Genomic DNA, 27,461 nt, shown 5'->3' with positions numbered 1-27,461 from the left:
TGAATTTATTAAATCCAAAGTCCGTATTAGGATGTAATGATGAGAAATGGTTCCTTTCCCCGCCCCGATATTGTTTTTTGTTCTGATAATCAGCTCTCTTTATGAAACGGAGACACAACTGGGAGAAAAACTCCTTAATAACAATGCCCTAAATACCCGCACAATGGAATGGAGGTCACAATGATCACTGGTTTGAGTTTTGCTTTAAACACAGAGTTACGGGAGAGGTGGGTGGGGGTGGGGTGAGGTTTCTCTCCCGCAGATACAACATTGAACTTTGCCAGCATTTCAAGCGCGCTCACGCTCCCTCCTCCTGCCCTGAGGACGCCCCCGCCCCCTTCCTGCCCCAAGTTGACTGGAATAGAAAATAAAAAACGCCTTGGGCCCAGCAGGACTAAAGCCACTTTCCCCCCACCCATTTGCCTTCTGTCCATTATCCAACAGCGGGAGTGTCAAGTTAGGGTTTTTTTTTTAAAAAAAATAAAGTTAGAGCAGGTTAATCTTTCTTCTTCTCCTCTGCCGTTTTCAATGGTGGTGCTTCGGGGGCATCGTCTGCTGAGAGGACAGGGGCAGAGCCGTCGGCGACATTCTCCGTTGCTGCCGTGGGGGCTCCAGGGGCTGGCGCGGCCGTTATTGCCGCAAGGGCAGTGCTGGCTGGTACTGCCGGGGGACCGTCCTGCTGAGCGACACCCTGAGGCGCCTGGGACGCTGGGGCCTCGCCGCTGATCCCAAACTCGTTGACGCGGGTCAGGTCCACCCGGTAGATCCACCTCTGGTAGAGGTAAATGAAGAAGACCACATCTGGGGAGGGGGAGGAAAGGCGAGAGGTGATGATGGGGGCTGGAAGACCCGGAAAGTCAGAAAGGAAGACCTTGGGGTTCGTAGGCAGAAGGATTGATTCTCAGCAGTGGGACAGAGCACAGGCTGTGCTGCCAGCCAGCCCCCAGCCCTGCTCTTCTGGTCCCCTCCCTCTCGGCATCCCAGCCTCGGGTGGGCAGACGGGCCTTTGGAAGCCCTGCCTTGCAGCCCTTCGCAATCACCGCTGGGGGTGATGGACGCTGGAGACCAACGGCTGGGGACTCGCGGCTGAGGACCCCTGCCTCAGCACAGCAACTAGGTTCCAGCAACTAGGAGGCGGTGCTCGACCCGCCTGGGCCTCCTCTCTCTAGCCCTGCCTACAGTGGAGCTTCCATTCTGGGGGAGGATGGGAATTGTCTTCCAACATCATCCGCGGACCTGAGGTTGGGGACCCGTTCTAGTGGGAAGAACACGGATGATGTTGGACTTAACCTGTATCAATTTTCTGCTGGTCGCTGACCATAATAAAGGACTGATCGATGGGAACTGCCACAGGCAGTAGCCAGAAAGCAGAAGCAACTGCTCTTCCTCAGCAACACAGACCTAGTTATGATCACACTTGCGTAGATATTTGAACTGTGAATCTGCATAGGGAGCCAATCCAGGTCGAACAGTTATTAAAAGAGATCACCCCCCACCCAAGGAAGCGGGGGGCAGTCCTTTGGGTCAAGGGTCCCCTGCTTCCGCACTGCAATTTACAAACACACACACAGAGCTGCCAGAAAACCACTTGCTCCAAGGCCAGGGAGCAGGAAAGAGGAATTACCATCTCGCAGGCAGCCTATCCTGTACATCATGGGCATTTTGATGACAAAGGCAAAGAGGTCGTCGATGAAGGTGTTGAGGGCTTTGTAGGTGAGCATCCTCCAGGGCAGGTGGGCGACCGACTTCAGCTTGTAGTTGATGAACAGCTGAGGTGTCATGGTGATGAAGCCTGCAAAACAAGGAATGGGGCGGGGAGGGAGACAGAATAAATCGAGAAGGCAGGTAGACATCAGCCAGAGCTGCCGCTCATGGGCACTGTGTCCTGCCAGAAACCCCGCAGCAAGTCCCAAGTCCGCCTACTGCAAGCTCGCCCTCAAGACGTGGCAGAGGTTGCTGCTGCTACTCACCGAAGGTCAAGAGGAATCCGTAGAGCATGCTGAGGACCCAAGAGTACCAGCCTTTGTGCTCCATGTAGAGGAGGCTGTACACAGCGTAGCAGCCGAGCAGCGGGAAGAGGATCCAGGAGAGATACCGGAAAGCCATCTGTGGAGGCAAGCGGGCAATGGGCACAGAAGAGGCAGCACACGCAAGGCCACCCGACTAGCCAGAGGGTCCCTCGCGTACACGGAGGCCTGTGTACACAGAGTCACCACTTCCCCAGCTCCTCTCAAACAGAGGGCTCTGGTGTGGATACCAGCTCCTAAAAGTCCCAGGCCACGGAAGAGAAATGTCCACCCCCAGCCACGACATCTGGAACGGATCCCCTGCCCTGAGCAGCCGCGGCACTTACGTCATCATAGACTTTGGTAGACGATTCAATGTAGGTTGACTTGTCTTTGAAGGTTATGCGTGGAAGGATCCCGGCAATCTTGTTCTCCCGATCCAGCTGTTTAGTATCAGGGGGGAGGAGGAGGAGGAGGAGGAGGAGGAGGAGAGGAAACACAGAAGACATTGAAGGGAGGGGGTGGTTTTGTGAAGCCATCCAGTTGATTCCAAGCCACATGTAAGGAGGAAGGAGATGCCAGGACAGAAGAAAACACATCCGTCCAAGCACCACTGATGGGTAGGGAAATCATTTCCAGAGCCAGCAGAACCAGCACAATGGAGGTGCCTTATTCTGTGGTGCCATGGGATGGAAGGCTTAAATTTTTTAGGCCTGAATTACACCCCCATCTTCTAGCAGCCAAATTCATGACTTTCCCCGAATAGCTAAAAACTCAGATGGGACAGGTTTGCTGCAGTATTCCGAAGGAATCAATTATTAGGTTGTTACAACGAAACACACTCAAGCTGAAATTCTTAACACAAATGTTTCTAGGCCTTATGCAGGAAGAAAGAAGCTTGAATATGTAACCCAAGCTTCTGCCCCCCCCTCTATTCCTTCACTGCTGCCAATTATCTCTCCCCCCGGCCCCCAAATCTGAAGCCCAAATCACAAGAGCAAGGTGAAAGAGGCAAAAACTGCACAGAGAGTGCGAGAATTTCAGTTTGACCACAGACTAGTGGGCTGGGCGAATAGCACAATTGACACTTTTGCTGGTCAAGCTCTGGGTATCTAGCAGGACTACGCCAATTTCCGCGAAGGGCAAGGTGATGCCAAGATGAGAGAAGGGGACATGGACCACCTCAGAGCTCCATCGCCCCAGTCCTTACCCTGACGTCCATCACTTTTGTGATCTTCCAGAGATCAATGAGGAGGCCAATGAAGACGCTGACTTGCACCACAAAGTTGGTTTCGTTGTCCAGGATGTAGAGAAGGACCACGAGTGACTGGAATACCCCAAAGAACACTGAACGGACAGACAGCCCCTCGAGAGACTGCCTGCTATTCCAGAACTGGATATCTAGAAGGAAGGTGACAGATGGAAGGAACAGAATCCCACCTCTTTCCGTGCCCCAGGATGCACCTCCACCAGTGGTTTCCCACTGGAGTAAGCCTGGATGCACCACTGCCACTGATGGTCTGTGTCCAGAGCCCACCTCTATGAACTAGAGAACAGCCACGGCTACTGCCTTAGTGTGGCAGCCCAGCAACTAGAGACCCGCAACTTCCTGGCTACTACTTTACTGGTTTATTCCTGACTGTATTGGACTTTAGTTCTATTTCTGTGTACCTTTTATGTTCTTATATTATATGATATCCTTTTAACGTGTATTAGCTTTTACTATTTTAAGCAATGACTGTCATGATTTTATATATTTAAAATCAGGGCGGATTTGATTTAAATCAAATCAATTTAAATCACTAGTCAGTAAGACGAGATTTAAATCATAGGTTTTTTTACATGAAGACTCATTCTTGCTGGCATAATCCTAATATTTACAACCAGATGAAGGTCTCATTTTTGGTCCTCTTCTAGATAGAAAAATTGCCCAAAATAATCTTACAGAAACCTCTGGAAGAGCATGAAGTTGTGAATGGATTAATGGAATTCATTTACCAAAAATTTTAAACATTGCATATATACAGCCTCATGTTGCATAATTAAAAAGTAAACCTTTGGACCATAATGTATCTTAAACAGAAAACTATCTTTAGATGGATTTTCCCCTCAAAAGCATTTTATTTAAAAATCCAATTTTTTAAAATTAAAAAAAAAATCATTGATTTTTATCCACCCTGTTCTAAATCCTTAAAAAAAATAATCTTACTTTATAAGTAAGAAAGGGTACTGCTGCATGGTTTGTTTCTATGCTTTTTATTGCAGCCGTAGTTAAATCATTTTCAGCTAGTAGTAAAATGTAGCCCAGAGTCTACTATGTCTCTTATTACAGCCATAGCTAGATTTTTAGTGCAGTCTCATGCCTATATTTTATATCATTTTATGCTAGTAATGTATTTTAGTGTCTTTTATATTTCCTATTGTATATTTTAAATCATCTTATGATAATAGTGTGTTTTAGAATGTAAAATCTATTGCTTCTTAGGTTTTAAAATGTACTTTATGCTGGTCTGTGACCATAATAAAGATTGATTTATACTTTGGCCCATACTGGGGTCAATACAAGGCAGGATTCCTTCCTGTGTCCCCCTGGCAACTGGTGTATGAACACAGTTGGTCCATCTGTCTCACTACTGTCTACACCAGGGATTCTCAACGTTGGGTTCCCAGATGTTATTGGACTTCAACTCCCATAATCCCCAGCAGCCCTTGGTTGGGAATTATGGGAGTTGAGAGTCCAATAACATCTGGGGACCCAACGTTGAGAATCTACACTGGTCTACACTGACTGCCACCAGCAATCTAAGGTTTCAGGCAGGAGTCTTTCCCAGTCCTACCGGGAGATGTCGGGGATTGAACCTGGGACTTTCTGCATGCAAAGCAGATGCTTTGCCTCTGAGCTCCAGCCCCACCCTCATCCGGACACATGGCAGGAAAGCGAGCTCTCTTTGCTCTGCCTCTGGGCTTCCCTGACACATCTGTCTTGGCCCCTGTGGAGATGCTGAACTCAATTAGCTTTTGCCTAGTCCAGTACGGCTCCTCTGATATATTCTTCTCAATTGGCCAGGGCGGTTTGGTTTTGAAGCCATGAGGCAGCAGAGAAGCTACAGAGGCAGCTTCACGAGTGCTTGGCTTGGCTTCCAAGGTGTGGGACACATGCAGCTAAACTAAATGGGATGGGCAACAGGGAGGGAATCAGCCACACTGCGGAACTTACCATTTTTGAAAGCGAGGAATTCAAAAATGCTGTGCACAATGGAAACAACAATGGTCAAAGCCAGCAGGTATGGATTCGTTTCCAACAGAGCAACCTGGGGGGGAAAAAAGAGAGAGGCACCTTAGAAGTCAGGCATTGGCAGGATGGTCTAGAAATCCACAAGACCAAAAGGGTGCCAGAAGCACGGAGAACCGATTTTAGGTCTTGTGAGAATTTCCAAAATCCCAACCGGCTTTTAAAAGTTTCTAGCTCTCATGGTTTCCAACGCACTGGCAGTGACAACTAAAGCCTCAAAATGTGTAGGCTCTCTTGATAGCAGGAGAAAGCGAGGGTATTTAAAACCTTGCCCTCTTCTCCAATACAGTTCTAGGAGTTATTCCTGTCTAACCATTACTTCAGTCATAAAAACAGCATTGCTACACCAGGCCCAAGACCCATCTAATCCACCAAACTGTTTCTCTACCAGATGCCTGTGGAAAGCCCACAAGCAGCAGATGAAGCAAAGCCCTCTCTCCTGCTGTTGCTCCCTTGCAACTGGTATTGGAGCAGGAGCAGAGCTGGTCTTGTGGTAGCAAGCATGAATTGCCCTCTTTGCTAAGCAGGGTCTGCCCTGGTTGCATCTGAATGGGAGCGCTGTAAGATATTCCCCTTAGGGGATGGGGCTTCTCTGGGAAGAGCATTTGCCTGCTTGCATGCAGAAGGTTCCAAGTTCCCTCCCTGGCGGCATCTCCAAGATAGGGCTGAGAGAGGCTCCTGTCTGCAACCTTGGAGAAGCCGCTGCCAGTCTGTGAAGACAATACTGAGCTAGATGGACCAACGATCTGACTCAGTATATGGCAGCTTCCGGTGTTCCTGCTCAGAAGCATCCTGCCTCTGAGCCTGGAAATCGCCCACAGCCATCCAGACTAGCAGCCATGGATAGACTTGTCCTCCACGAGTCTGTCTAAGCCCCTTTTAGAGCCATCCAAGCTGGTGGCCTTCACCACCATCCTGTGGCAGGGAATTCCAGAGATTAACTATGCAGTGCGAATAAGCCCTGAATTTCCTGGCAATCAGTTTCATGGGGTGACTCCCAGCTCTCGGGTTGAGAGAAGAGCAACGGAACCCGACAGGCGCCGAGGGCCCCGATGCCGCCGCGCTCACCTTCACGGAGTCCTGCTCCTCGTCCGACTGCTCGTACAAGTCCTCCCCCAGGAAGTTCCACGGGGACTTGGTGCTCTGGGCAGCGTAAAGCTGCCACCGCCACAGTGAGAGCGGGCAGTAGGAAAGGCGGAACGGCAAGTGCTCCACGGTCTCGTTGATGGGGTAGTAGTCCTTCTGCAAGTTCCAGTAGTCGTTGAAGTACAGGATGGGGTAGTAGTCGCCACTCACCGCATCGAATTTCACATCTGCGACAAAGAGAGGCCGAGAGATGCACACGGGGCAAGGACCAGCGGCCCAGAGCCTGGTCTAAGGGCACATCAGACAGCCCCCTTGCGGAAGCTAAGCAGAGCCTGGCGTGGTCCGTGCCTGGATGGGAGAGACCCACGTATGCTGCCTTTGGTGGTGGGGCCATACTGCAGCAGCAGAATCTCTGTCCTCAAGCCCTGGCGGCAGCACCTCCAAGTAGGGCTGGGAAAGACTCCTGCTGCCTGAAGCCTGGGAGAAGCTGCTGCCAGTCAGAGTAGCCCATCCTGAGCTAGACGGGAGGGTCTGACTGTCGAAGGCCACTTCCTCTGTTCCTATGACCAGGGTGGTGCCACGGTGCAGCAAACCAGAAGGGGGGGCCGAGAATCCCCCGTGCAGCATTCGGGATCGTGCCAATGAAACAGGCGGGCGAGAGGGGTGTCTGTTTCGGTTTGCCTCACCCGCCTGCGGGGTTCCCTCTCCCCACACACAAACGGAAAGCAAGTAACTGGAATGTGTTTGCTTGGGACACAGATTCGGATGACGAAAGGTGCCCCTCGAAAACTGAATGCTGAAATGCACAGTACAAGCTGCAGGGTTTGGCAGTCGAGGTTTCGCTTCTGAAAGGATCTCCACATTTGGGCTGGAGGGAGGGACAGAGTCGTAGACGGTTGCAGCTCAGGGGCCCCAAGAAGGCCGTCCTCCCACTGCAACTCCCACCCTCCTCAGCCACAACGGCCAGAGGCCACTGGGGCTGGGAAAGATGGGAGCGGGAGCCCGGCAGTCTCTCGGAGCCCAAGGCTGGGACCCCTGAATGAACTGCTGCTGGCTGTCTGGGCTGAGGCCGCCATGCTAACTTAGGAGGCTTAAAAAGAAACTTGAGCTTGGTTCTGAATGAGCTTTGGGTCTTCAACGTGGTAGATCTCCTGGAATACTTTTGGAAAGGAACATGGTTGAGAAATGGCAGCCACGGATAACAATAGCCCCCGTTAAGAGATTGGGAGTGGCTCAGTCATGGCTCCTCCATTTCCTCTGTACTTGCCCACTCTTTAGACCAAAGAGGCGATATAAAAACCGGCTGGTCAAGAGCTGGGGAGTGATACAAGAGAAAGCCGTTCTCCTGTCCCATTTACTCGGCTGGAATGCATCTTCTCCTATGGCCTACCACAGAGGCTCTCAACAGGGGGTCCCCAGATGTTGCCAGACTGCAACTCCCATCACCCCCCATCCCAATGACCACTGGGGCTGGGGCTGATGGGAGTTGTAGTCCAGCAACATCTGGGGACCCAACTTTGAGAACACCTGGCCTACTGAGGTTTATTTGGTGGTTAAAAATAATTGCTGGTTTTTAAAACATTTGTTTTTAACCCTGTGATGCATGCTGCCCTGAGCACTTTGTCTGACGTGGAAGGGTGAAGTATCACATTTTTAAAATACAATATTTTCTCGTACATCTTTATCTCACCCTTCCTCTAAGGAGCTCAGGCTGGTGTGCAAGGCTCCCTCCCACTAATCTGATCCGCACAACAATCCTGCAAGGCAGGTTCAGCCGAGAGAGAGCATGTGGCCCGAGGTCACCCACTGAGCTATGTGACTGAGTTGTGGTCTGAATCCAGGTCTCTCCCATCCTGATCCGACACACCGATTCTAAGACTGTATCTCGTTCCACAAGCAGCACATCGGGAGTTAAATCTCTGTTGTCCTTACATTGGTCCAGAGGTGGAGGAACGCTGCCCTTTACCCAGGACGTGTGGTCATCCACAATGTTGATGGTGAGGTTTGGGTGCCAGTGCGAGATCACCTCCACCGGGCCGTAATCTTCAGCTCTCTGCAACCAAAGCACAAACCCTGAATCCACATTGGAGCGGGGTGAGGAGGAGGAGAAGCTTCCCCTAAGGCTGCTCCAGCAACCCTCTAACCCCCAAGGAGAGCGAGGTCTCTACGGGTTAAGGCAAAAGGAACTTTTTCGGGAACACTCATCTGCTGCTCGGCCCCAAATGGAGCATGCAGCACTTGCAAGATCTATGGATCCAATGTGTTAAATGCATAGTTTGGCCCTAGAGTGCAGACCAGGGGGTGGGGGAAGAGAACTTGATCCAGTTCAGGACCACAGTGGGGCAAAGGGTTAGAAGTCCTCTCCCGCCATGGCACAGTCCCAGTCTGGATCAGTCCCCACTGCTGCTGCCATTTAAAATAAATATCCAAGCTAGCAGCCATCACCACAAGGCACAGCAGCAAATTCCATACATTCATCACGTGTTGTGTGAAGAAGTCCTTCTCCCCCCAGTTCTGAATCTCCAGCCAATCAATTGCATCAGATGACCTTGAGTTCCTAGTATTCTACTTGCTGACACGGCTCTGAATATATTCAGCCAAGGATGGGGGGGGGGGAGAGAAAGGGAGAAAAGGATGCTTTCTAATTATAGCCCAACCAGAAGCCAAAGGCTTGCAGCAGAAGCCAGCGCACTGGACAGCCACCACTGGTGAGCATCACACAAGGCTGTGCGCTCATCGTGGTCTTTTTGAGCGACAGAAAAGGGAGGAGTCATGTGGAAGCCAGCATAAATGGTCCCCTTTGCTAAGCAGGGTCCGCCCTGATTGCATCTGAATGGGAGACATATGAACATTGTAAAATACTCCCCATCAGGGGATGGGGCCATTCTGGGAAGAGCATCTAGGCTCCAAGTTCCCACCCTGGCAGCATCTCCAAGATAGGGCCGAGAGAGATTCCTGCCTGCAACCTTGGAGAAGCTGCTGCCAGCCGGTGTAGACCAGGGCTGCTCAACTTCGGCCCGCCTGCAGATGCTGGCCTACAACTCCCATAATCCCTGGCTACTGTGGCTGGGGTTTATGGGAGTTGTAGTTCAAAAACAGCAGGGGAGCCTAAGTTGAGCAGGCCTGGTGCAGACCATACTAAGCTAGATGGACCTACGGTCTGACGCAGAAGGTGGCAGCTTCCAGTGACACAGCTGACGCTGGAGGAGGCCCAAGGCTCAGTGATATGAAACTAGGCAGGTGTAGAGGGCAGTGGTGGCCACTTTAACAGAACACCTAGCATTTTAAAGTGCAAATTATTGTAAAGGGCGACTCCTTGAAGAGACTTCTCTCTTCATTTCACTTTTTAACTGGGTGGCTTGAAGGGCTCCCCCCACCCCGAACAGGCAGGATCAGGCCAAAGGTCCGTTTAGCCCAAGGCTGCACAGCTTTGGCCTTCCAGCTGCTGTTGGACTACAGCTCCTGCCATCCCCAACTACTGGCCACTGCGACTGGGGATGATGGGAGTTGCAGTCCAACAGCTGTAGGGCTGAAGTCCTGCAGCCCTGATCTAGCCCAGCACCCTGACTCCAACACCAGCCGGCCACCCCACGAGCAAGGCCCACCTCCCTGGCATGGACTGAATAACCGTAAGGCCTGTTTCAATGTGGAAAGGATTGCTATGGTCAGTGCGTCTTTTTCTCCCCAGTTGGGAGCCAAAACGAAAGGCAGAGAAGCTCCGATCAACCTGCCTGAACCGGGGCCCCTCGCCTCACCCTTAAAAAGCTCCTCTCCCACAAAGCCACAAAACTGTCAACTAACAAAGAGCTGATCTCCCAGGCCAAGCTTTTTATTTAAAGCATGCCAACTTTTCCTGAAGGGGCTTAAAACAGGGCTTTGCCCCTCCTGTCTCCTCTCAGCCCCGCCCGGTTTTATCTTCCCAGCTCTATAAATAAAAGAAAACGGCTCCTGGAATTTCCCCCCACACCCCCCCACTTCAGATGAGATGGCGGGTGAAAGGTTTCAGCACATTCTAGGAGGTGAGGAACCGAAAGGAGAGATGGAAACTGCCTTGCTACATTAAGCACAGCGGCTGCCCGCCAATGTCAATTTATCAGAGCCTCAAGCTTGCTAGAGCCCTGGACTGCCAGTCCCATGATGGGGAGAGGCTGAATTGTGGGGATGGAGAAGGCTGCCCTTGCCCAAAGCCTCTAGGACCATTCCCAGCGAGAAGGGCAAAACTCTGACCCTGGTGGCTATGCAAGGAAGCGGGCGGGGGGGGAAGAGAGGGAAGTGGACCCGAGGAGTTTGTTACAAGACACAATCATTACTTTTATCATTTCGGGATCTGCTTCCGTCTCCCCTGTTAGCAGATTCTTGGTTTTCTGGAATCGTCTTCGCTTGTACTTATTTATCACTGCAAAGAGAGAAAGAGAGAGTTGAAGGGGTGGGTGGGTTGAAAGATAGATAAGCCAATGTAAAAGCATATAGCCAGATAATAGTATTGTCCGATGCATAGGAATCTTGGAATCATGAGCATCTACAGGTCCATGAAGCGGCCAATCTGTTACTGGGTACAATTCAAGGTGCTGTTATTACCTCTAAAGCCCTCAATGGCTTGGGCCCCAATCACCTTAAGGACCTCCTGCTCTCAGATGAATCTACCCACCTGACTAGATCAGCTGGGAGGGCTCTGCTCTGTGTGCCCACACCAGCTGAGGCCCGTTTGTCAAGCGCATGGGTCAGGGCCTTCTCTGTGATTGCCCCCTGCTGTGGAACTCACTGCTGAAATGCAGGTAGAGTATATTTGAAAGTGTGATGGCCAAGTAAACAACAAAGGGGTGAAACGAAACGCCCAAACTTGCTACATTATACTCATTTCAGGTTTCATGGGTGTACAGGTCCCCCCGCCCACCCCAAGATGACTCTTCTGCTGGGGGCCAGCAGCCATGATCAAGCCATCTGTTGTGTGGCACCCAGGACATCAAGCCATGCTCTTCTCCCCCCTGTCCCAGTCTCTTCCCTGCAAGCCAACCTAGCTTCAGTTTCCTCTGCCCCTCTCCTAATCCTTGTCAAAAAACGCCAACCCTACAAAATCTGCAAATTACGTCAACCCATGAACATGTGCTCTGCTTGCATCATTTATTCTGAGCACAGTGAAGGGTGCCGAAATCCGGATGTTTGAGCACACACAGAGCTGACTGCAGTTAGCACTCGAGTTATGACAGGATTGGGCAACTTTCAGTAAGAACTGGGAGGAGCAGGTGGCCGTCCTCTTCTCCATTCATTCAGCACACAGGCAGGCACTCTTGCTTATGGGCAAATAACCCCTTCCTGAAAGTTAACCACACACGCCACGTTGCCAGAAGCCCGTGGCATTTCTGCAAGCCCCACCCGGCAACTTTTTCCAGAGACGTGAACTCGAAGAGCTGACGAAAACCGAGCAAGCTGCCGTCTCCTTCCCAGCTCTGCCGCGGAGCGCCAGACAAGCTTGCTACCCTCCCCGTTTGCCACGGAGGGGTCAAGCCGCGGAGCGTGCTGAACAAAAACACATGGAGATGGGGAGGATGGGCTCCTGTCTGAGCACACACACATCCCCGCAGGCCCCAAATGGTACCAGGGCCTTGGAGAGAGGGGCAGGGCGGGGGAAGAGAGAGGCACCCCGCTGTCAATACCTGCTGGGGAGCTGCAATGGGCGGCAGGTTTCTCTCACATCACACCCTCCCCCCGTCACCTCTGCAGGCACGGGGCTCCCTTTCAGACCCCGCCAGGTTCACTACCAGAAACACAACTGCTACCTAAAGTATGGAGCAGCACGTAGACGTACAAGTCACCAACCGCCTCTCTGTGCTGCTCAATCCCCTACAATTAAACCCAATAATTCTGGCAAGGGTGAGGAGCTGGAGAGAAAAAGGAAGACAGACAAGACTTGCTGGGGGTGGGGCACAGTGGGAGGGGCAAGGAGGCTAGGAACCAGATGCCCTGGGATGACCGGGCCAGAGAGGGGGGCATTGCGGAGTTCAGAACTCTTGCCCCAGGAATACTGACTGGTACTACTGCAGCCTTCCAGCAAGAGAGAGAAGCAGCTTCTAAAAAGGGGGGGGGGGAGAAACGGGGAGCTTACTTCGTGATGTGTGGACTGTGGCAAGTCGCCTGTACAGATTCTTCTGTTTCGGATCAGGATGGAACCCGCTCTTCGTGAAGTACACGTGGATATAAAGGGAACCGTTGTGCTGAACACTCTGAAATGACACGTCCCCAAACACATACAGTCAGGTGGTTCATTATTTCTACTCCGCCTTCCTAAAAAAAGTCTTCAAGGCAGCTTATAAAAGTAATAAAAAGCATTCCAATTCAGTGAAATATAAAGAAATCGCAACTAAATCTTAGCACACGCGCACCCAAGCCACGGCAAAATGGCAGCAAAATCGTGATTATCCTAAGGAGAACAATATCCTAAGAGGCCTTCTGAAATAGAGGTGCCTTCCCCACTCACATAGAATGGCAGGGCAAATCTGAAGGACAGCCCCCCCCCCAAGAAGGGAGTTCTTGGGAGGGTTTGCATGGGGGAGAAGCAGTTCCTGGCACTGAGCAATTGGCTTGTGTCTCCAACAGAAATGGCATGCAGCGATGTGAGGTGCGGAGGAAGCAATCCCCTCCTCGGCCTGGGAGGGCTCGCCCCCAACTCAGCAGCCATGGTAAGGTGATGAAATGTAGTCCAGCCTTCCCCAGAATCTCCCCTGTGTTGTCTTACCCCTCAAAGTCTCACCTACGCTCCTAATAGTCTAAGATAAAAGAGAGAATGGTGCCAGCAGGCCAGACTAGACCTGCTCTCTCCTCTTGTCAAAGAGGCCCAGTCTCAGTACAGTCCTGATGGGCACCTCTGGGTTTCAACTGAGCGGGGTTGTTCATTCAAGTTGCCAGTGCCAGGCACATAGGACGCACACTACATAAACGTAAGGGGAGAGCACAGGTGGACAAGTGGAGGTTCTCCAGCTGTTCTCTGACTACAACAGCAAATGCAGCTGAGGATGATGGGAGTTGTAGTCCAACAACAGCTGAAGAGCCTCAGGGTGGCCATCACTGGGGTAAAGCAACACCCCTGTTTGCACTGAGAGAACATGGAGGCTTCCAAAAACTTAGCTATTCAGGGTTCCCCTAGTTTCTCTCTCAGCTCTATGATCACTGGTGGAGGAGGAAAAGAAACCGCTGAAGCTAAGGCGCGTTCAGCCCAGGGCAGGCTTTCTCCTGTAGCGGTCTGCCTCCTAGTGGCTGGAGGTCAAATACACTTAGAGCACCAAGGGCTCACTGTGCGCAGCTTGGGAGAAGAGCGAAATCCACAGGTGGGGACCCTGGCTTGGAAGTAGCAGCCCATAAACTGAGTCACCCACACACCTCAGGAATATCTAGCTCTGCGTAGTGCTCATAGCACCCATCGGCGTTCTCGCCGCTGCTCCAGTCCCCGTAGACCAGATCCCGCTGCTCCCAATACAGCGCCGAGGTGGCGTTGAAATCTGTAAAGTGCTCATGCTCTGAGATATAGACATGAAGATCCTGCAGAAAGGAGAGAGGAAGACTTTTAGCCAAGGCAGGCGGCTTGCTGTGGCTTTATTTCCTGAGTTTCCGTTGTCACCTACGGCCAAGGAGGAAATTAAACTGAACTAGAACCGACAGACCCATGTGCTTGGTGACCTCTCTCTGAAATTGCCCCTCTACTTGATAACCAGGGATGTGTGTTAACTGAAATTCCTCAGGAACAGGGTACCCTGTAACAGGGATTCCCCGATGCTGCTGACTACAACTCCCATGATCCCCAGCCAAAGTCCATTGCAACTGGGAATGATGGGAGTTGTAGTTAACACCTGGGAATCTCTGTTACAAGGAACACTGCTCAGGAGCACACACACAAAAACTCCAAACACACAGAGAATCTTGTATCCAGTATACTGTTAGGCTGCCCTAGAACAGCAGCTTATTCTCGGGCTTTCTGGTGTGTACACGCACACACACGGTTTCTAGTCCTTATGGTGGTGAAGATATGTTTGAAAATGCATGGGTCACGGGCCTGCAGGCTTCCTGGGTGGAGCTCCAGAACCTGGCAGAGCTTCTAGCCCCTCCCATAAACAGCAAACCCCCCCCAAGCCAAACAAAATAGTAAGAGTTGCAGAATACAGCATGCAAAATAAGAGCAGTTCTGCACATCTACCCAGTTTGCAGAATTGTTTTGCTTGGCCTAGAGATTTACACACACTCTCTCACTCACTCACTCACCCACCCACCCCTTGGTGATAAGCCTTTCCCGGGATGGCCGCAGCTTTGAGTTCTGCACTCTGGCAAGCTGGGGGCGGGGGGCACCTGACCCCGGCGCTCATCAACTCACCATTAAAGTGTCTTTAGGAAAGAGGTTGCGGCTGGGCACGCGGGGTGGCCCGCCAGCAGTGGTTGGGTCCTGTGGTGCCGGCCCACGACGGAACCAACTGCTGATGGCCCAGATAATAAAGATCCTGGGTGAGGGAGAGAGAAGGGAGAGAATTAGTGCAAAAGAAACAAGCCAGCCCTTCCTGCTAGAGGCAGTCCCTGTCGAGGGAAATTCCAAACAGCCTTCACAAATCTACTTGGACCTTGGCTGGCAAGTCCCTCTCAGCGCCGCCGTCTGCAAGCTGTACCATTATTTGCTAACGACACACTAATGCAAGGTCTACCATTTATTTACTTTACAGCGGGGTGCTCAAGCTTGGGTCCCCACAGTCTGCTGAACTCCCACCACCCCCAGACACATTTTTGACCTTGCCGACGGATAGGGTGTGGCACCCGGGTGCTCAAGCCGTGCATGCTTAAAAAAATTAGAAAGCTCTGGGGTCATGGGCTAAGGGCACTAGAGAAATGCAAAATAAAACAAAAGCCTGCGCAGTTACTCTGGCTTGGTGCATGCTGTGACCGGATCACAGCTTTGCTGCCTTTTTGTCCTTTCCACGAACAGGCTCTCTTGTTACATCCGTTCACTGCATGAGAATGGCACAGATGAGAGCCTCAGATCCCCCTGCCTTTCTCCCCCTCCTCCAATGCCAATTTACGCTCCCTGCCCGCAGAACAGCCTTTTCAGCACCCTTCCATATCAGGCTTCTCGGTCTCTCGCCCTATCCACCCGGGGCGAGCTCCCCTTTTGTAATATCCTTTGGGCAGGCAGGGGGAGAGATACCATCAGCAGAACTGAACGTGGTGCATCGGGGGCAATGTTGCCCCGCCTGATGGCTATCTTCGCGGTTATTGTCTACAGTTCACATAGGCAGGTCCCAGATGAAAAGCATGGCTGGGTCTCGACGAGAGGTCAAAGACAGACAGGCAGCAGGTACTGCTCTCCCGCACCCACACCAGAGAGCAAGTGGTTAAGACGGAGAACGCGCCATTTCCAAGAGGGCTCCAAACCGGCTCTGTCATGAAACTCCTTTGGTAGGGAGTCTGGGAAGGATGGCACGACACACGTCATGACAACAACTTGCGTCTCCTCAGCTTATCGGCACAACCACCGTGCGATGTAGGCCAGGCTGGAAGCTTGTAGGGCAGTTCACCTGGCCAAGGACAGGGGAGGAGAAGCCTGAGTGGGAGTTGTGCTCACTCCTCATATCTCCTCGCCTGAGAATTGCGTTAAACCAAGGTTGGAGGTGCTGTCTTTGATCGTGCGGCAAGATGCGGCTTATCCCCATTCCCGATACAGACAGGCGAGGAGAGTGCATCCTTTTCGTACCCACTGCCTGGCGAGGTGCCTTTGCAAAGGAGAAATGCCAAACTGGGTGTGTGTGCTTGTAGCACTTTCCTCCATGGGACGCCGGCGGTGCTGCATCCCAGCACAAGATGCAACCTGGCGCCATTTTGAAAGACACTAGGCTTGTTCTGACGATCATTAACTGGGTAGGACAAGCGTCCTCTCTCATTTTGGGAGCTGTGCACGCGCTCACTATGTTGGATCAGCTGCAAGCAAGCAAGGTCCAAGAGTTCTTGTGTGGGAGGCTCCTGCTGGGTAGGATGGCGCTGTAGGACAGAGGAAAAGTCGTCCTACCCAGCAGGAGCCTCACACATGAGCACTCCCCGCCACTCTTCTGAGAAAGAGGAACCTTTTAAAGTGAGGAGTCTCTTTATTTAGCAGGGGGAGAGCAACTGGCCTTATCCATCCCCAGCACAGCAGCCCTCCAGTGATGCCTATCTTTCCCCCCTCAAATGTCAAATATATAAATTTGTTTGTTTAGATGTCTATGTAAACCACTTTGGGAACTTTTGTTGAAAAGCGGCATATAAATATTCATCATATTCCCATCCTGCTGTTTACTCACAGACAACCAGGAATGGGGAGAGCGCGCACAGCTCCCGGAACGGAATACCAGCTCGGCTGGCATTGTAGAAGCAGTGACGCACGTCTCTGCCGGCATTAACAGGCCAGTGTGTTCAAAGTTATGGCTGGAGATAATCAGCTGACTGGGAAGAGGCGGCCACGGAGCCATCGGCTTCCGCTGCTCCATGAATCACCAGTTTGACTCATAAACCGAAGAGAGGCTGGCGAGCACAGCCTGCTCCCTCATCAATCTAACGAGAAATCCAGATGCCTCCCTTTTCTCTAGAGAATGACTGGTTACCTTTTAGTCTGATGCCCATATAAGTGTTGCCTCCTTTCAGGGACACACACACACACACTCCCAAACCACCTTTATGGAGGTGGTGCTGCAACATGTAAATGCACCCATAAAATAAGTCAGTTTTAAAGCCAGTCCATTGGCCAAGCAACCTTTAATTCAGGCTTGCAAATCCCGACTCACCTGTGGTGAGTATACTGGGGTGGGGAAAACAGGAAAGGCAGAGTGCATTTCCAGGGAGGAGGAACTTTTTAAGATATTTGTCTTGCATGTTAGATTTCTGCAGAGAAACAACAGTAGAAGTCCCATTAACACTTCCATCCCAAGAGCATTTTCTTTGAAGCCCTGTTGATTTCGACGAAGTTAATTTTCAAGCAAACATGCTTAAGATTGCAGCGTTATTTAAAATTCCTTAAATTTAAAATTAAATTAAGTTTTAATTAAAGGCCATTGTGGTTGGGAAAGGTGCGAGCTGTAGTCCAAAACTAATGCGGGGGGGACGGGACCCAAGTTTGAGAACCCTGGATCCATGTGCTGGACTCTAGAGCCGGGAGTTTCTGGCTCATCCTCACTTAGCCGTGAAGTTTCCTTGGTGACCTTGGCCCGGTTCACCTACTCCAGGCCTGCTCAACTTAGGCCCCCCCAGCTGCTTTTGGACTACAACTCCCATAATCCCCAGCCACAGTGGCCAACAGCCAAGGATTATGGGAGTCATAGACCAACATCTGCAGGACAGCCAAAGCTGAGCTGCCCTTACTTACTCTCAGCCTAACCTAACTCACATTGCTGTTGTGAGGATAAAATGTGGGAGGAAAGCACATGCCACCTTGAGCAGCTTGAAGGAGGGGATAGAGCACCTTACAGGAGGGGATATGTAAGCAGACACCAGTGGGCCAATATCCAAACAGGCTTTCCTTGGCTGCTAATTCTGCTTGCATTGCTTCTGAATGGGTGGTTGGCCTGAAGGAATGGGATAATTTATTCCACAATTTCCCACTTAAGTCTCCCTGTCTGACATGAGCTTCAGCCATTTGGAAGATTCTCAGCAAAATGGAGGATGGATGGGTAGAGAGGGAGAGAGATGAACATCGAACTGATGCTTCAGATCCATTTGAGCAATGATGGGGGGCCCTGCCACATACCGACAATGGTTACTGCGTGTGCACTCAATTTTGGAAGTGCTCAACTGCACCATTTGCACATTTCCGAGGGAAGAACGCTTCAGAACTGACCCTGCTCCAACCTGATTTACATTAATACACTGGACTGCTTTAGCTATTCTCATGGCTTCAGAGTCCAACACTCAGCAGGTGCTGCACAAGTGCCAAGATGTTATGCTGACACAGCTCCGAGAGTCAATACAGCACCCCCAGGCAGAGCTGCCATGATGGCAGCAACCGGAGGCAGCGATTCTGGCCTCTTTCCCTGCTGCCCCAAGTCACCTTGCTCTCCTAAGATCCACGCGGGACAGAAGGGGTTGATTTTGACTGTGGCTTCTGCCACCCAAGTGAGCCAGTTTTGCTGGGCAAGTGGCTAGAAAGCAATAGTGCCTACATCTGAGCTGGCATCGCTCCATTAAACTGGAGGGTCGGTCTCTCCAACCCATTGGCCTACACCTCAGTCCCAGGGACCACTGCTTGTTCCCTGCAGCCACTCCTCTCAAGGGCTGCTGGAACCCATAATAGCTGGAACTCTTGCTTGTGCCTTTCAGCATGCATACATCACAGGGACACGGGAAGCTGCCACAGACCGAGTCAGACCCTTGGTCCACCTAGCTCAGTATTGTCTATATAGACAGACAGCAGCTTTTCCAAAGCTGCAGGCAGGAGTGTGTCTCAGCCCTCTCTTGCTGCCAGGGGGGGAACTTGGATGCTCTTCCCAGAGTGACTCCATCCCCTCAGAGGAATATCTTACAGTGCTCATGCATGTGGTCTCCCATTCATATGCAACCAGGGTGGACCCTACTTAGCAAAGGTCCCCAGAGCATTTTGCTCACCCCTCTTTCATCAGGGAACTCGAAGCGGCATCGATGGGGTTCCTATGCATCTCCCACCTGGACCTGCTCGGCTTCAACAAGGTGGCTCTATCACGTGCCCTCAGATCACTCCTCAGAAGCATGGCCATCCCCTCCTTTGAATTCCTCTGCCATCCAAGTTTGCTGGCTGGCGACCAGAGGGGGGATATTTTTGTAAAGGGCACCCCAAGCCAACAATACCCCCGCCCCACGCGGAAAGCCCTTCTGAGGGAAGTTGGCCTGACACTGACCCTACTATTCATTCAGCACCAGGCAAAGATAATGCCCTTGTGAGGAAGAGAAAATATCAGCCTCATCAACTCAGGAAGAAAGAGAAGGGAGTCTTTATCTCTCACAGCGGTATGTGGGGCGGAGGTATTGATACTGGCCCTCACCACTGGAGCCCGCGCCAAGAGTCAGGAGCCTCTGGTCCACTCTGCCCCAATCCACAACACGCCATGTTTATCCAAAAGCTGACTGACGCTCTGTGCAATCCAGAAGGAGAATATAAACAGCACAGAGAAAGCCATCCAAAGTGCCATTTATTCAGGGAATATGTTTTGCCAACGTAACTATATGAAGAGAGAATTCAAAAGAGGCTGGCCTTTTACAGTACATCTAAGGTGGTGGGGCCACTTTGAATTCCTTTTTCCTGTAGCTACATTTGGCAGTAAATATTCCCCTGAAGAAGGGCTGGGAAACCTGAAGGAAACTGCTGGGAGACTTCTGGTGACTCTGTGAGATCAATACATTTTCTGTGTACTTTGCAGACTCCTTTCCCTCGGACTTTGGTGGCACCACCCTTCTTTCTGATTAATGCAAAAATGCAGAAGCCAAAGAACCACCGTTCATCTCCATAACACCGCCACCAGCTGTCCACAAACCAAATGATCAAGTTTCCAAGCAACATTTAAGTTATGTTGGCTCTAACATAACTATTAAAAGCCCCTCGGATGCTTCTACTCTGGAAGACACTGCCAAGATGCTGTGAAGAGGTGCGTAACAAAAAACTCTGCTTGCTCTAAGGGGGGAGGCTCCTCTTAAGTTGCCAGTCAGCTTAATACTTTACTAGATGTACTTTGTCACAATGCTGGCCCCATGTACACTGGAATGACTTCGTTCTATATGGCTGGCGGGAAACACATACCACCAAGCTCCCAAGGACATAAGCCTAGGCTTCAGTTCTCAGCAGCAGGAGCTGCTGAGGTGATAAACCTGTTTCTTGACTATATCACATCAAACTGGAGGTAAGGAAATCCATGGCTGAATGTCCTCCATATAAAGAACTCCTTGCACAAACAAACAAACAAACAAACAAACCAGGAGCTGGGGGGGGGAGTCTAGCTAGCCTTCTTCCTGGCGTGTTGGTTCTCTGTATGCAGACTTCTCTTGTATGCACAAGCATTCAACCATGTCGGTCTCTACCTGAAGTGGGACAGTCCAGATCAGCTCATCTGCTGTTTGGCAGAACAAGGCTTTAATCTGGTGGCTGCAACAGCAAACTCAGCACCCCCAACCCCCTGCAGTATGGGAGAAGGTAGTTGCAATAATGATTGAGACCATATATGAGAAATATTTGAAATACTGAAGGCCTACATAAGTGCTAAATATTACTATTTCTGGATGTGTGTGATACAATCTACACTACTGCAGGGTTTCACAAATCCCAGGCACCAGGGAGCCATGGTGCCTAAAAATTTAATGGTGGCACCTAGACTAGGCTATTCAGAGGTAGAGTGGTTTAATAAAAATCTGTGTTTGTCCCAGGAAGCTGTTTCTGTTCTAAGGATGTAACTTGCAAAGGGGATACCTTCCTGCTCCAAAACATCCATCACTAAGTTTGGTAATTTCATCAAGTGTCCATTGTTTGGCTCCTAAGTTGTTGGGCTGGCTCTTAGGTCCAAAGAAAATTCATCAAGCCCTGCGTTACTGCTTTCAAGAAGGTATTAAAACATGACCTATGTGAAAGTGGAGAAACACCCAACACATGTTTGATACACACACACACACACACACACACACACACACACACACCAGCAGATCTGGAGCCATCAAGATCTCACCTGAACAACACTCCTTTGATGACCTGCCAGGCGTTTGGAGCTTGTTGCTGGGGCTGGTTTTGCTGCTGGGTGTCGGCAACCCCTTCGCCTCCTGATGCAGTTCCATTGCTAGTCACTTGCTTTAAAGGCAGGGAAGAAGAACAGGGAGACGGAGAGCAGGAGGAGCCATGGGTTACACAGACACACTAAAAGACTTCAACTCCATGGCCACTTTTGGGCACTGTGGCATCAAGAGATCCCTCTTACCCATATTCAGGGGGAGCATGAATGAATTCTCATTCTTAGAGAAGCCATTTAGGAAGCGCTTTTAATAAATATGCAACTTGTTGTGTGACACTGGAGAGCCAGAGAAGTGCAGCAGTTAGGGTTCAAGCAGTCCCCTTTCCAAATCTCACTGCAGCCAATAACTCAGAAGTCACTGTCCCTCAGCTTCTGTTCCCCATCTGTTCCCCATCGGGACAATAACCGTACTGAGAAGAGCTCTACAGGATCAAGCCAGGAAGCACATGGACATGGCATGAGTTTTCTGAACACCAGTCATAATTTCATAAACCAGAGGTTCTCAAATGTGGGTCCCCAGATGGACTACAACTCACATCATCCACCACCACAAGAGTAGGAGATCACGGGAGTTGTAGTCCAACACCATCTGGGGACCCAGGTTTGAGAACCCTGCCATTCACCTATATCATGTTCCCAGTTTTGTTTCTGAACTAAGAAGCCAGAAACACTTCAACCTTTCCACTGTGTCGTCATTTCCACTTACTTACACTACATCCCATTTGCTATTTCATTCCCATTCATATGCTTTGGAAATATCCTTTTGGAGCTCTTTTTAGCTTGCTTTGGATTTCACCTCCTTGAATAACTTGGCTTCATCGGAAAACACAGCCACCTGGCTCCAGACCATTCATAAGCAACCAGCACCAACCCCAATAACGGACCTTTGCTTACTAACCTCCATTATGAGAATGATCAGTTTACTCCTACCCTAGCTTCCCATGCTTTAACCGATTATCAGTCTATAAAAAGGACCTGTTCTCGTATTCCAGGACTACTAAGTTTATTCAGGAGCATTTAGTGAGGGTCTGCATCAAAAGCATTTTGGAAATCTAAGGACAGAATAGCTATCACTTGGGCTGATGTCTGGATTACTGGAGTAATAAGGAAAGCACTTGGAGACCTTAAGCAGAATTTGATTAATGTTACTTTTTACATGTACAACTGATCTGATTAGAGGAAAGGCATACATTAAACTAAACTGGGTTGTTCATTTTTGTTCTCCATAATGATGCCAAGTAGCTCTCTGCTATTAATCCCATTTCACAAACAAGCAACCCGATTCATGTTCCCAGTCAAGCTCCAAAGGCACTTGGAGTCATAACATTAAGCTGGTATTTGAATAAGCAACTCCTAAGAATATGAATGCACCACTGAGAGACCTTAAAGGCCAAGCTGAAGTCAGATCATCCGGGAGAGCATCTATCTATGTGGTTGCTAAGAGTCAACACCTATTTGATGGCTCTTAATCAATCAAAAGAATATATACTCTCCCTGAACATCAACATTCAAGTCTAGTTTCCATACTGTTATTTCTAAAGCACCCAAATTTTTGTGTGTGAGAGAGAGAATGCCAGAGAAGTAAAATGTGAATTTCACCATCTGGTTTCAAAATCCTTGGGAATAATTCAAGGAGTCTAAACAATGTGTTACCTTTCAAATCTATATTTTTTAAAGTCTAAAAACTAAGGGTACTGGATTTCCTCATGGGGTGGGGTGGGGAATAAAAGGAAAATGCCAAGCAGGTTCCAGCTGATAAGTGTCCCTGGGGAATCCCGAAGTGAGAACAATCTACTATTGGAACCTTGTTTTAGATACAGATGAGAGGTGATCAAAAGGATAAGATGGGGAAATGCGTGGGTGGTTTCTTAGCAAGAGGGCAGTGGAAACAGGTGTGGAAGGGTAATTTCCATCTCTCACAGAAGCAAAGACCAGCAGCACTCAGAATACTATTTCTCAACGTTCAGATAGTTTTTTTGCATCTTTTCTGAATTGTAATTGGAGACACACCCAAAATAGTTGGCTGGTTGAGGGCAAAGGAGTAGGAATTACCCAGCCTTGTGTCTGCAAGGGTCACTGTTCTGTGCATCCCTCCTCTGCGGAGGGAGGCAAGCCCCATGCAGAAATGCAAGCGTAGATGAAGGAGGCAGCCTCCTCTGAGATCAGGCAATTCTGATGCATATCTATCAGGAGTGACTGAAGAATCCAGCCATAACTAATGCAGAACAAGACAAAGCAGAAAAGTAAGTAAAGGCAACGAATCATGCAGAGCAGCGGCAGGCAGCCTCCTTGTGGGAGGAAGAGTGACTTTGGGTCAACAGGAGCTTCTCACTCCCTTTCTCATGGTCCATTTGTGACTCCCAACATAAGTTGGCAATGCCTCAGCAAAAGCTAAGCTCTTTCACTTTGAATAGTTAGCCAAGGAAGGAATAACATTTTTCTTGAGGAATGAAAAACATTCTGGGGTAGGACAAGTGTAACATTCTCAGAACCGATTTGGGAGAGGGGGACGGAGACATGATCTTTAGGCAGACATTTTTCCTCCTGGCAGCCAGGAGCTTGTCTGTGGGATGGGGCTCTCCTTTCAGAGAAGAAAGACTGAGATGTGGTGATACACGCAAGAGGAGGTGGCAGGTATGCCAAAGAGAGAGGTTCAGGACTTATTCATCTGACATCATCAATGTTGAAAGGCACACAAGGGAGAAAAAGAGAGAGATTGGAAAAAAGGGAAGGCAAAATGGGCAGATGCCCAGAAGGGAAGAATGTGTGTGGGTGGATAGAAAAGAAGGAAGGAGAATCATTCCCTGGGTAGGGAAGCCAAAGGTAATTCCACAGAAAGAGAGCAAAAAAGAGAAGCAGTTTGCCAAGAATAGAACCTCTAAAGGAGGCAATGGGGAACAAATGTCTAGACCCCTAATCTAGATAGAGGATGCCAAGAAGTGCAGAGTTAATTCCATGGGCGAGTTGCTGGAATGCTAAGGCAGGAGTTCTCAGCCTTGGGTCCCCAGATATTGTTGGACCACAACTCTTGATGCAAGCCTGGCATAAGGAAAGGGAAGCACCAAGGAGTGAGTGAACTAGAAAGAAGAGTACAACAGGGCAAGAGGAGAGTAGGAAGCGGGAACTAGCAAAGACCCTGATCTGAGAGGAAAGAGACAGAGACCACCATACAGGTGACCCATTTGGCCATTCTGCTGTGACCAAAATCCTCCTAGACAATCAGCATAGGAGACCAAACTACCGTGGACTGAGCTGGGTTGTAAAGTAGCAAAGAGGGATTTTATTATACGACAGGTGCAGATGTGTGGCAAAACAGTTATCCAGGGAGCAACTGTAGGAGAGCGGGTTGAGCGCGTCCTTTGCGTGCAGAAAGTTCAATCCCTAGCATCTGTGCTTCACAAGGATCTCAGCGAGTAGGGCTGGGGGGAAATCCCACCACCACACAGAGATGACAATCCTGGGCTAGATAGACTGAAGGCTTGATTAGGAATGTAACAGCTTGTCAGTTCTCCATTTAACTCAGGTTACCTGAGCTCATGCCAGGGATAGGTTGGTCTCCTGTGTTACAAGGAAGCTCTTCTTATGACTCTCAACCTAATCTACCTCACAGGGTGTGGTTGTTCTTGTTGCAAGGCTAAAACGGGAAAATCATTTTGCAACATGGCACTACCGTACTGTACCCAAGCTGAAGTACTTGTAATGGAAACAACAGCACAAGCTTCCCCTCTTCACCTCCACCTGCATTCCCCTTCCCTTGTGTCAATATCTCTAGAGTGTAAGCCCCGTGGGGACAAGGAACCCTAGTCTCATTCTTTGGGAAGCACCACATACTTGGACAGTACTAAATAATAATATTATCAGGGTGGTGTCTGACCAGCTCTCAGAGGTCTTGGAGCAAACTGATTATCTAGACCAGGCCTGCTCAAACCACAGTGGGCAAAAGCCAGGGATTATGGGAGTTGTAGGCCAACATCTACAGAAGGGTTGAAGTTGAGCTGCCCTGATCTAGACCCATTTCAAACTGGCTTTAGGGTGGGCTATGGGGTGGAGATAACCTTGGTCGGCCTGACAGATGACCTTTGCCAGGGAGTTAAAAGAGGGAGTGTGACTGTTGGTTCTTTTAGATCTCTTAGCGGCTTCCGATACCACTGACTATGGTTTCCTTCTAGGTCGCCTGAGGGATTTGGGGATCAGTGTTCTAATTGTTTTCATTTGTGTGAGGAATGAATTTTGTTCTGGGCGGCAGTATCAAGGCAGTGTGTGTGCACATACATTCAGAGTGGGGCCTTCCTGATTCAACATGAGCGGGATATAAAATTAATTGAGCGCACACCTTAGGGGGAACAGTGTTGGGGATAGGAGGCACTGTTTTGCAGTGGTTCCACTCCTATGCCTTGGATAGATTTCAGATGGTGGTGCTTGGTGACAGTTGCTCTTCTAAATGGGAGCTACTATATAGAGTCCCTCAGGGCCAATGTTCCTTCTAACAGGGATTCTCAGATGCTGTTGACTACAACTCCCAGCATTCCCAGCTACAATAGCCATTGCTTGAGGATTATGGGAGTTGCAGTCATCAACATCTGGGAATTCCTGTTAGAGGGAACACTGCTCAGGGCTCCATTCTGTCACCAATGCTTTTTAACATCTACATGAAACCACCAGGTGAAGTAATCGGGGGGATTTGGTGTTGGGTGTAATCAATATGCTGACAACACCCAAATCTATTTCTTCTTATCAATATCAGCCCCTTAAATGCCTGCCTACATGGCAGTAATGGGCTGGATGAGGGATAATAAACTGAAGCTGAATCCAAGCAAAACGGAGGTTCTCATTGTTGGGGATCATAATCTGCAGGATGAGGTAGGACTTCCTGCTATGGCTGAGATTACACTCCTCCAAAAAGAACAGGTCCTATCTTGGGAGTGCTCTTGGCCCTGGGTCTCACCATGGTGCCTCAGGCTGAGGCCAGGATCGCTTTTTACCAGCTGCAATTGATTCGACAACTCTGCCTGTTCCTGGAGGCGAATGACCTGAGAACAGTGGTACACCAGCTGGTAACCTCCAGATTGGACTACTGCTATGCACTCCATCTAGGGCTGCCTTTGTACGTAGTTTGGAGACTTCAGCTAGTTCATAATGCGGCAGCCAGATTGATCTCTGGGATATTCTGGATAAACCATATCATGCCTTTTCTTAAACGTTGCACTGGCTGCCGATATGTTTCTGGGCAAAGTACAAAGTGCTTGTTATTACCAGTGTCCCCCCTAACAGGGATCCCCAGATGTTGCTGACTACAACTTCCAGCATCCCCTGCTGGGAGGATTTTGCTTGCGGATTTTGGAAGTTGTAGTCAACAACTTCTAGGGATCCCTGTTAGAGAGAACAATGGTTATTACCTTTAAAGCCGTGAATGGCTTAGGCTTGGGTACCTGAGGGAGAGCCTTTCTCTACAAGATCCCCACCACTCATTAAGATCATCAGACAGGGTCAGTCTTTGGTGCCAGCAACAAATCTGGTAGCAACCTGGGATCAGGCCCTTCTCAGTTGTCATCCCTGGATTGTGGAACACACTTCCCATGGCTATGAAAAGATTATCTTCCTTGGAGGCCCTCAGGAGAGCCATCTTTTCAGCTTGGCTTTTAATGATACCTAGTTTCAATTTTAAGTGTCACTGTTTTATTTTGTGTGTGTGTTTGTATTTTAATGCAAACCGCCCTGAGCCACTTTAGGAAGGGAATAAACTGAATGAATGAATGAATAGAATTGCCATTAACCATCCTCCCCCCGCCCGCCCCCATGAATGACACCCTGTATTCCTTGGAGAAAAGATTCAAAAGGTAATCAATAGAGGCAATCAACAGAGGCCAGAGCAACCGACGACAAAAGGAGCCCCCTTGGGGAGGGGAGCGGGGGGGGGGGCGCGGAGGTGGACATGATGGACAACTGCCCTGGAAGCCAATGGGGGCAAAGGGCGGCTAACACGTGACTGGTGACGGGGGGGCTGGGGCAGAAGGGGAAATGGCCCCGGGTGGGGGGGGTGAAAGGGGCAAGAGGGAACTGACACACACGGAGCCCATCTCATTGTGAGAGGGGGGGCCGGCTGGGGGGCGGCTCCCGCGGCGGGGGTTGAAGGGGAGAGCGCCACAGCCGCTACCTGTTCAGGGCCAGACGCGGGACCTGCCGCCGCCGCTGCGGCCACCACTACCTCCGTCTCCGGCGCCGCCATCTTGCTGCGCCGTTGCCTTGCGTGGTTCTCGCGAGATTTCTCTAGGTCCTCTCTCACCCCGGTTCCTTCCCTCAGCCCCTCCCTCCGCGCCGGAGGAGCACGTGATCCGG

At 50.1% G+C, this 27,461-nt stretch overlaps 1 protein-coding gene across 1 annotated transcript; it reads right to left on the bottom strand.

The window, feature by feature from the left end:
* Positions 1-186: 186 nt before the first annotated feature.
* On the bottom strand, positions 187-27,435 carry CLPTM1 (CLPTM1 regulator of GABA type A receptor forward trafficking). Its single transcript, XM_053267913.1, has 14 exons — positions 27,280-27,435; positions 21,066-21,184; positions 14,744-14,867; positions 13,759-13,917; positions 12,488-12,605; positions 10,695-10,780; positions 8,317-8,437; positions 6,367-6,611; positions 5,224-5,317; positions 3,217-3,407; positions 2,354-2,449; positions 1,971-2,106; positions 1,625-1,792; positions 187-801 (listed from the first exon to the last, which is right to left on the bottom strand). The coding sequence occupies exons 1-14, from the start codon at positions 27,349-27,351 to the stop codon at positions 497-499; spliced, it is 2,034 nt and encodes a 677-aa protein (XP_053123888.1). The 5' UTR covers positions 27,352-27,435; the 3' UTR covers positions 187-496.
* Between the last annotated feature and the right edge of the window lie 26 nt (positions 27,436-27,461).

Source organism: Hemicordylus capensis, chromosome 7 (genome assembly GCF_027244095.1).
Source record: "Hemicordylus capensis ecotype Gifberg chromosome 7, rHemCap1.1.pri, whole genome shotgun sequence".
Classification (NCBI taxonomy): domain Eukaryota; kingdom Metazoa; phylum Chordata; class Lepidosauria; order Squamata; family Cordylidae; genus Hemicordylus; species Hemicordylus capensis.
This window is presented reverse-complemented; position numbering and strand designations above follow the sequence as displayed.

Coding starts and splice junctions, on each gene's coding strand:
- CLPTM1 (XM_053267913.1), bottom strand. CDS start 27,351: ATGGCGGCGCCGGAGACGGAGGTAGTGGTGGCCGCAGCGGCGGCGGCA. Junction 13,918..14,743: donor TTCCTAAAGACACTTTAATG/GTGAGTTGATGA, acceptor TCCTTTCTGCAG/GATCTTCATGTCTATATCTC. Junction 8,438..10,694: donor CAGATCCCGAAATGATAAAA/GTAATGATTGTG, acceptor CTTTGGTTGCAG/AGAGCTGAAGATTACGGCCC.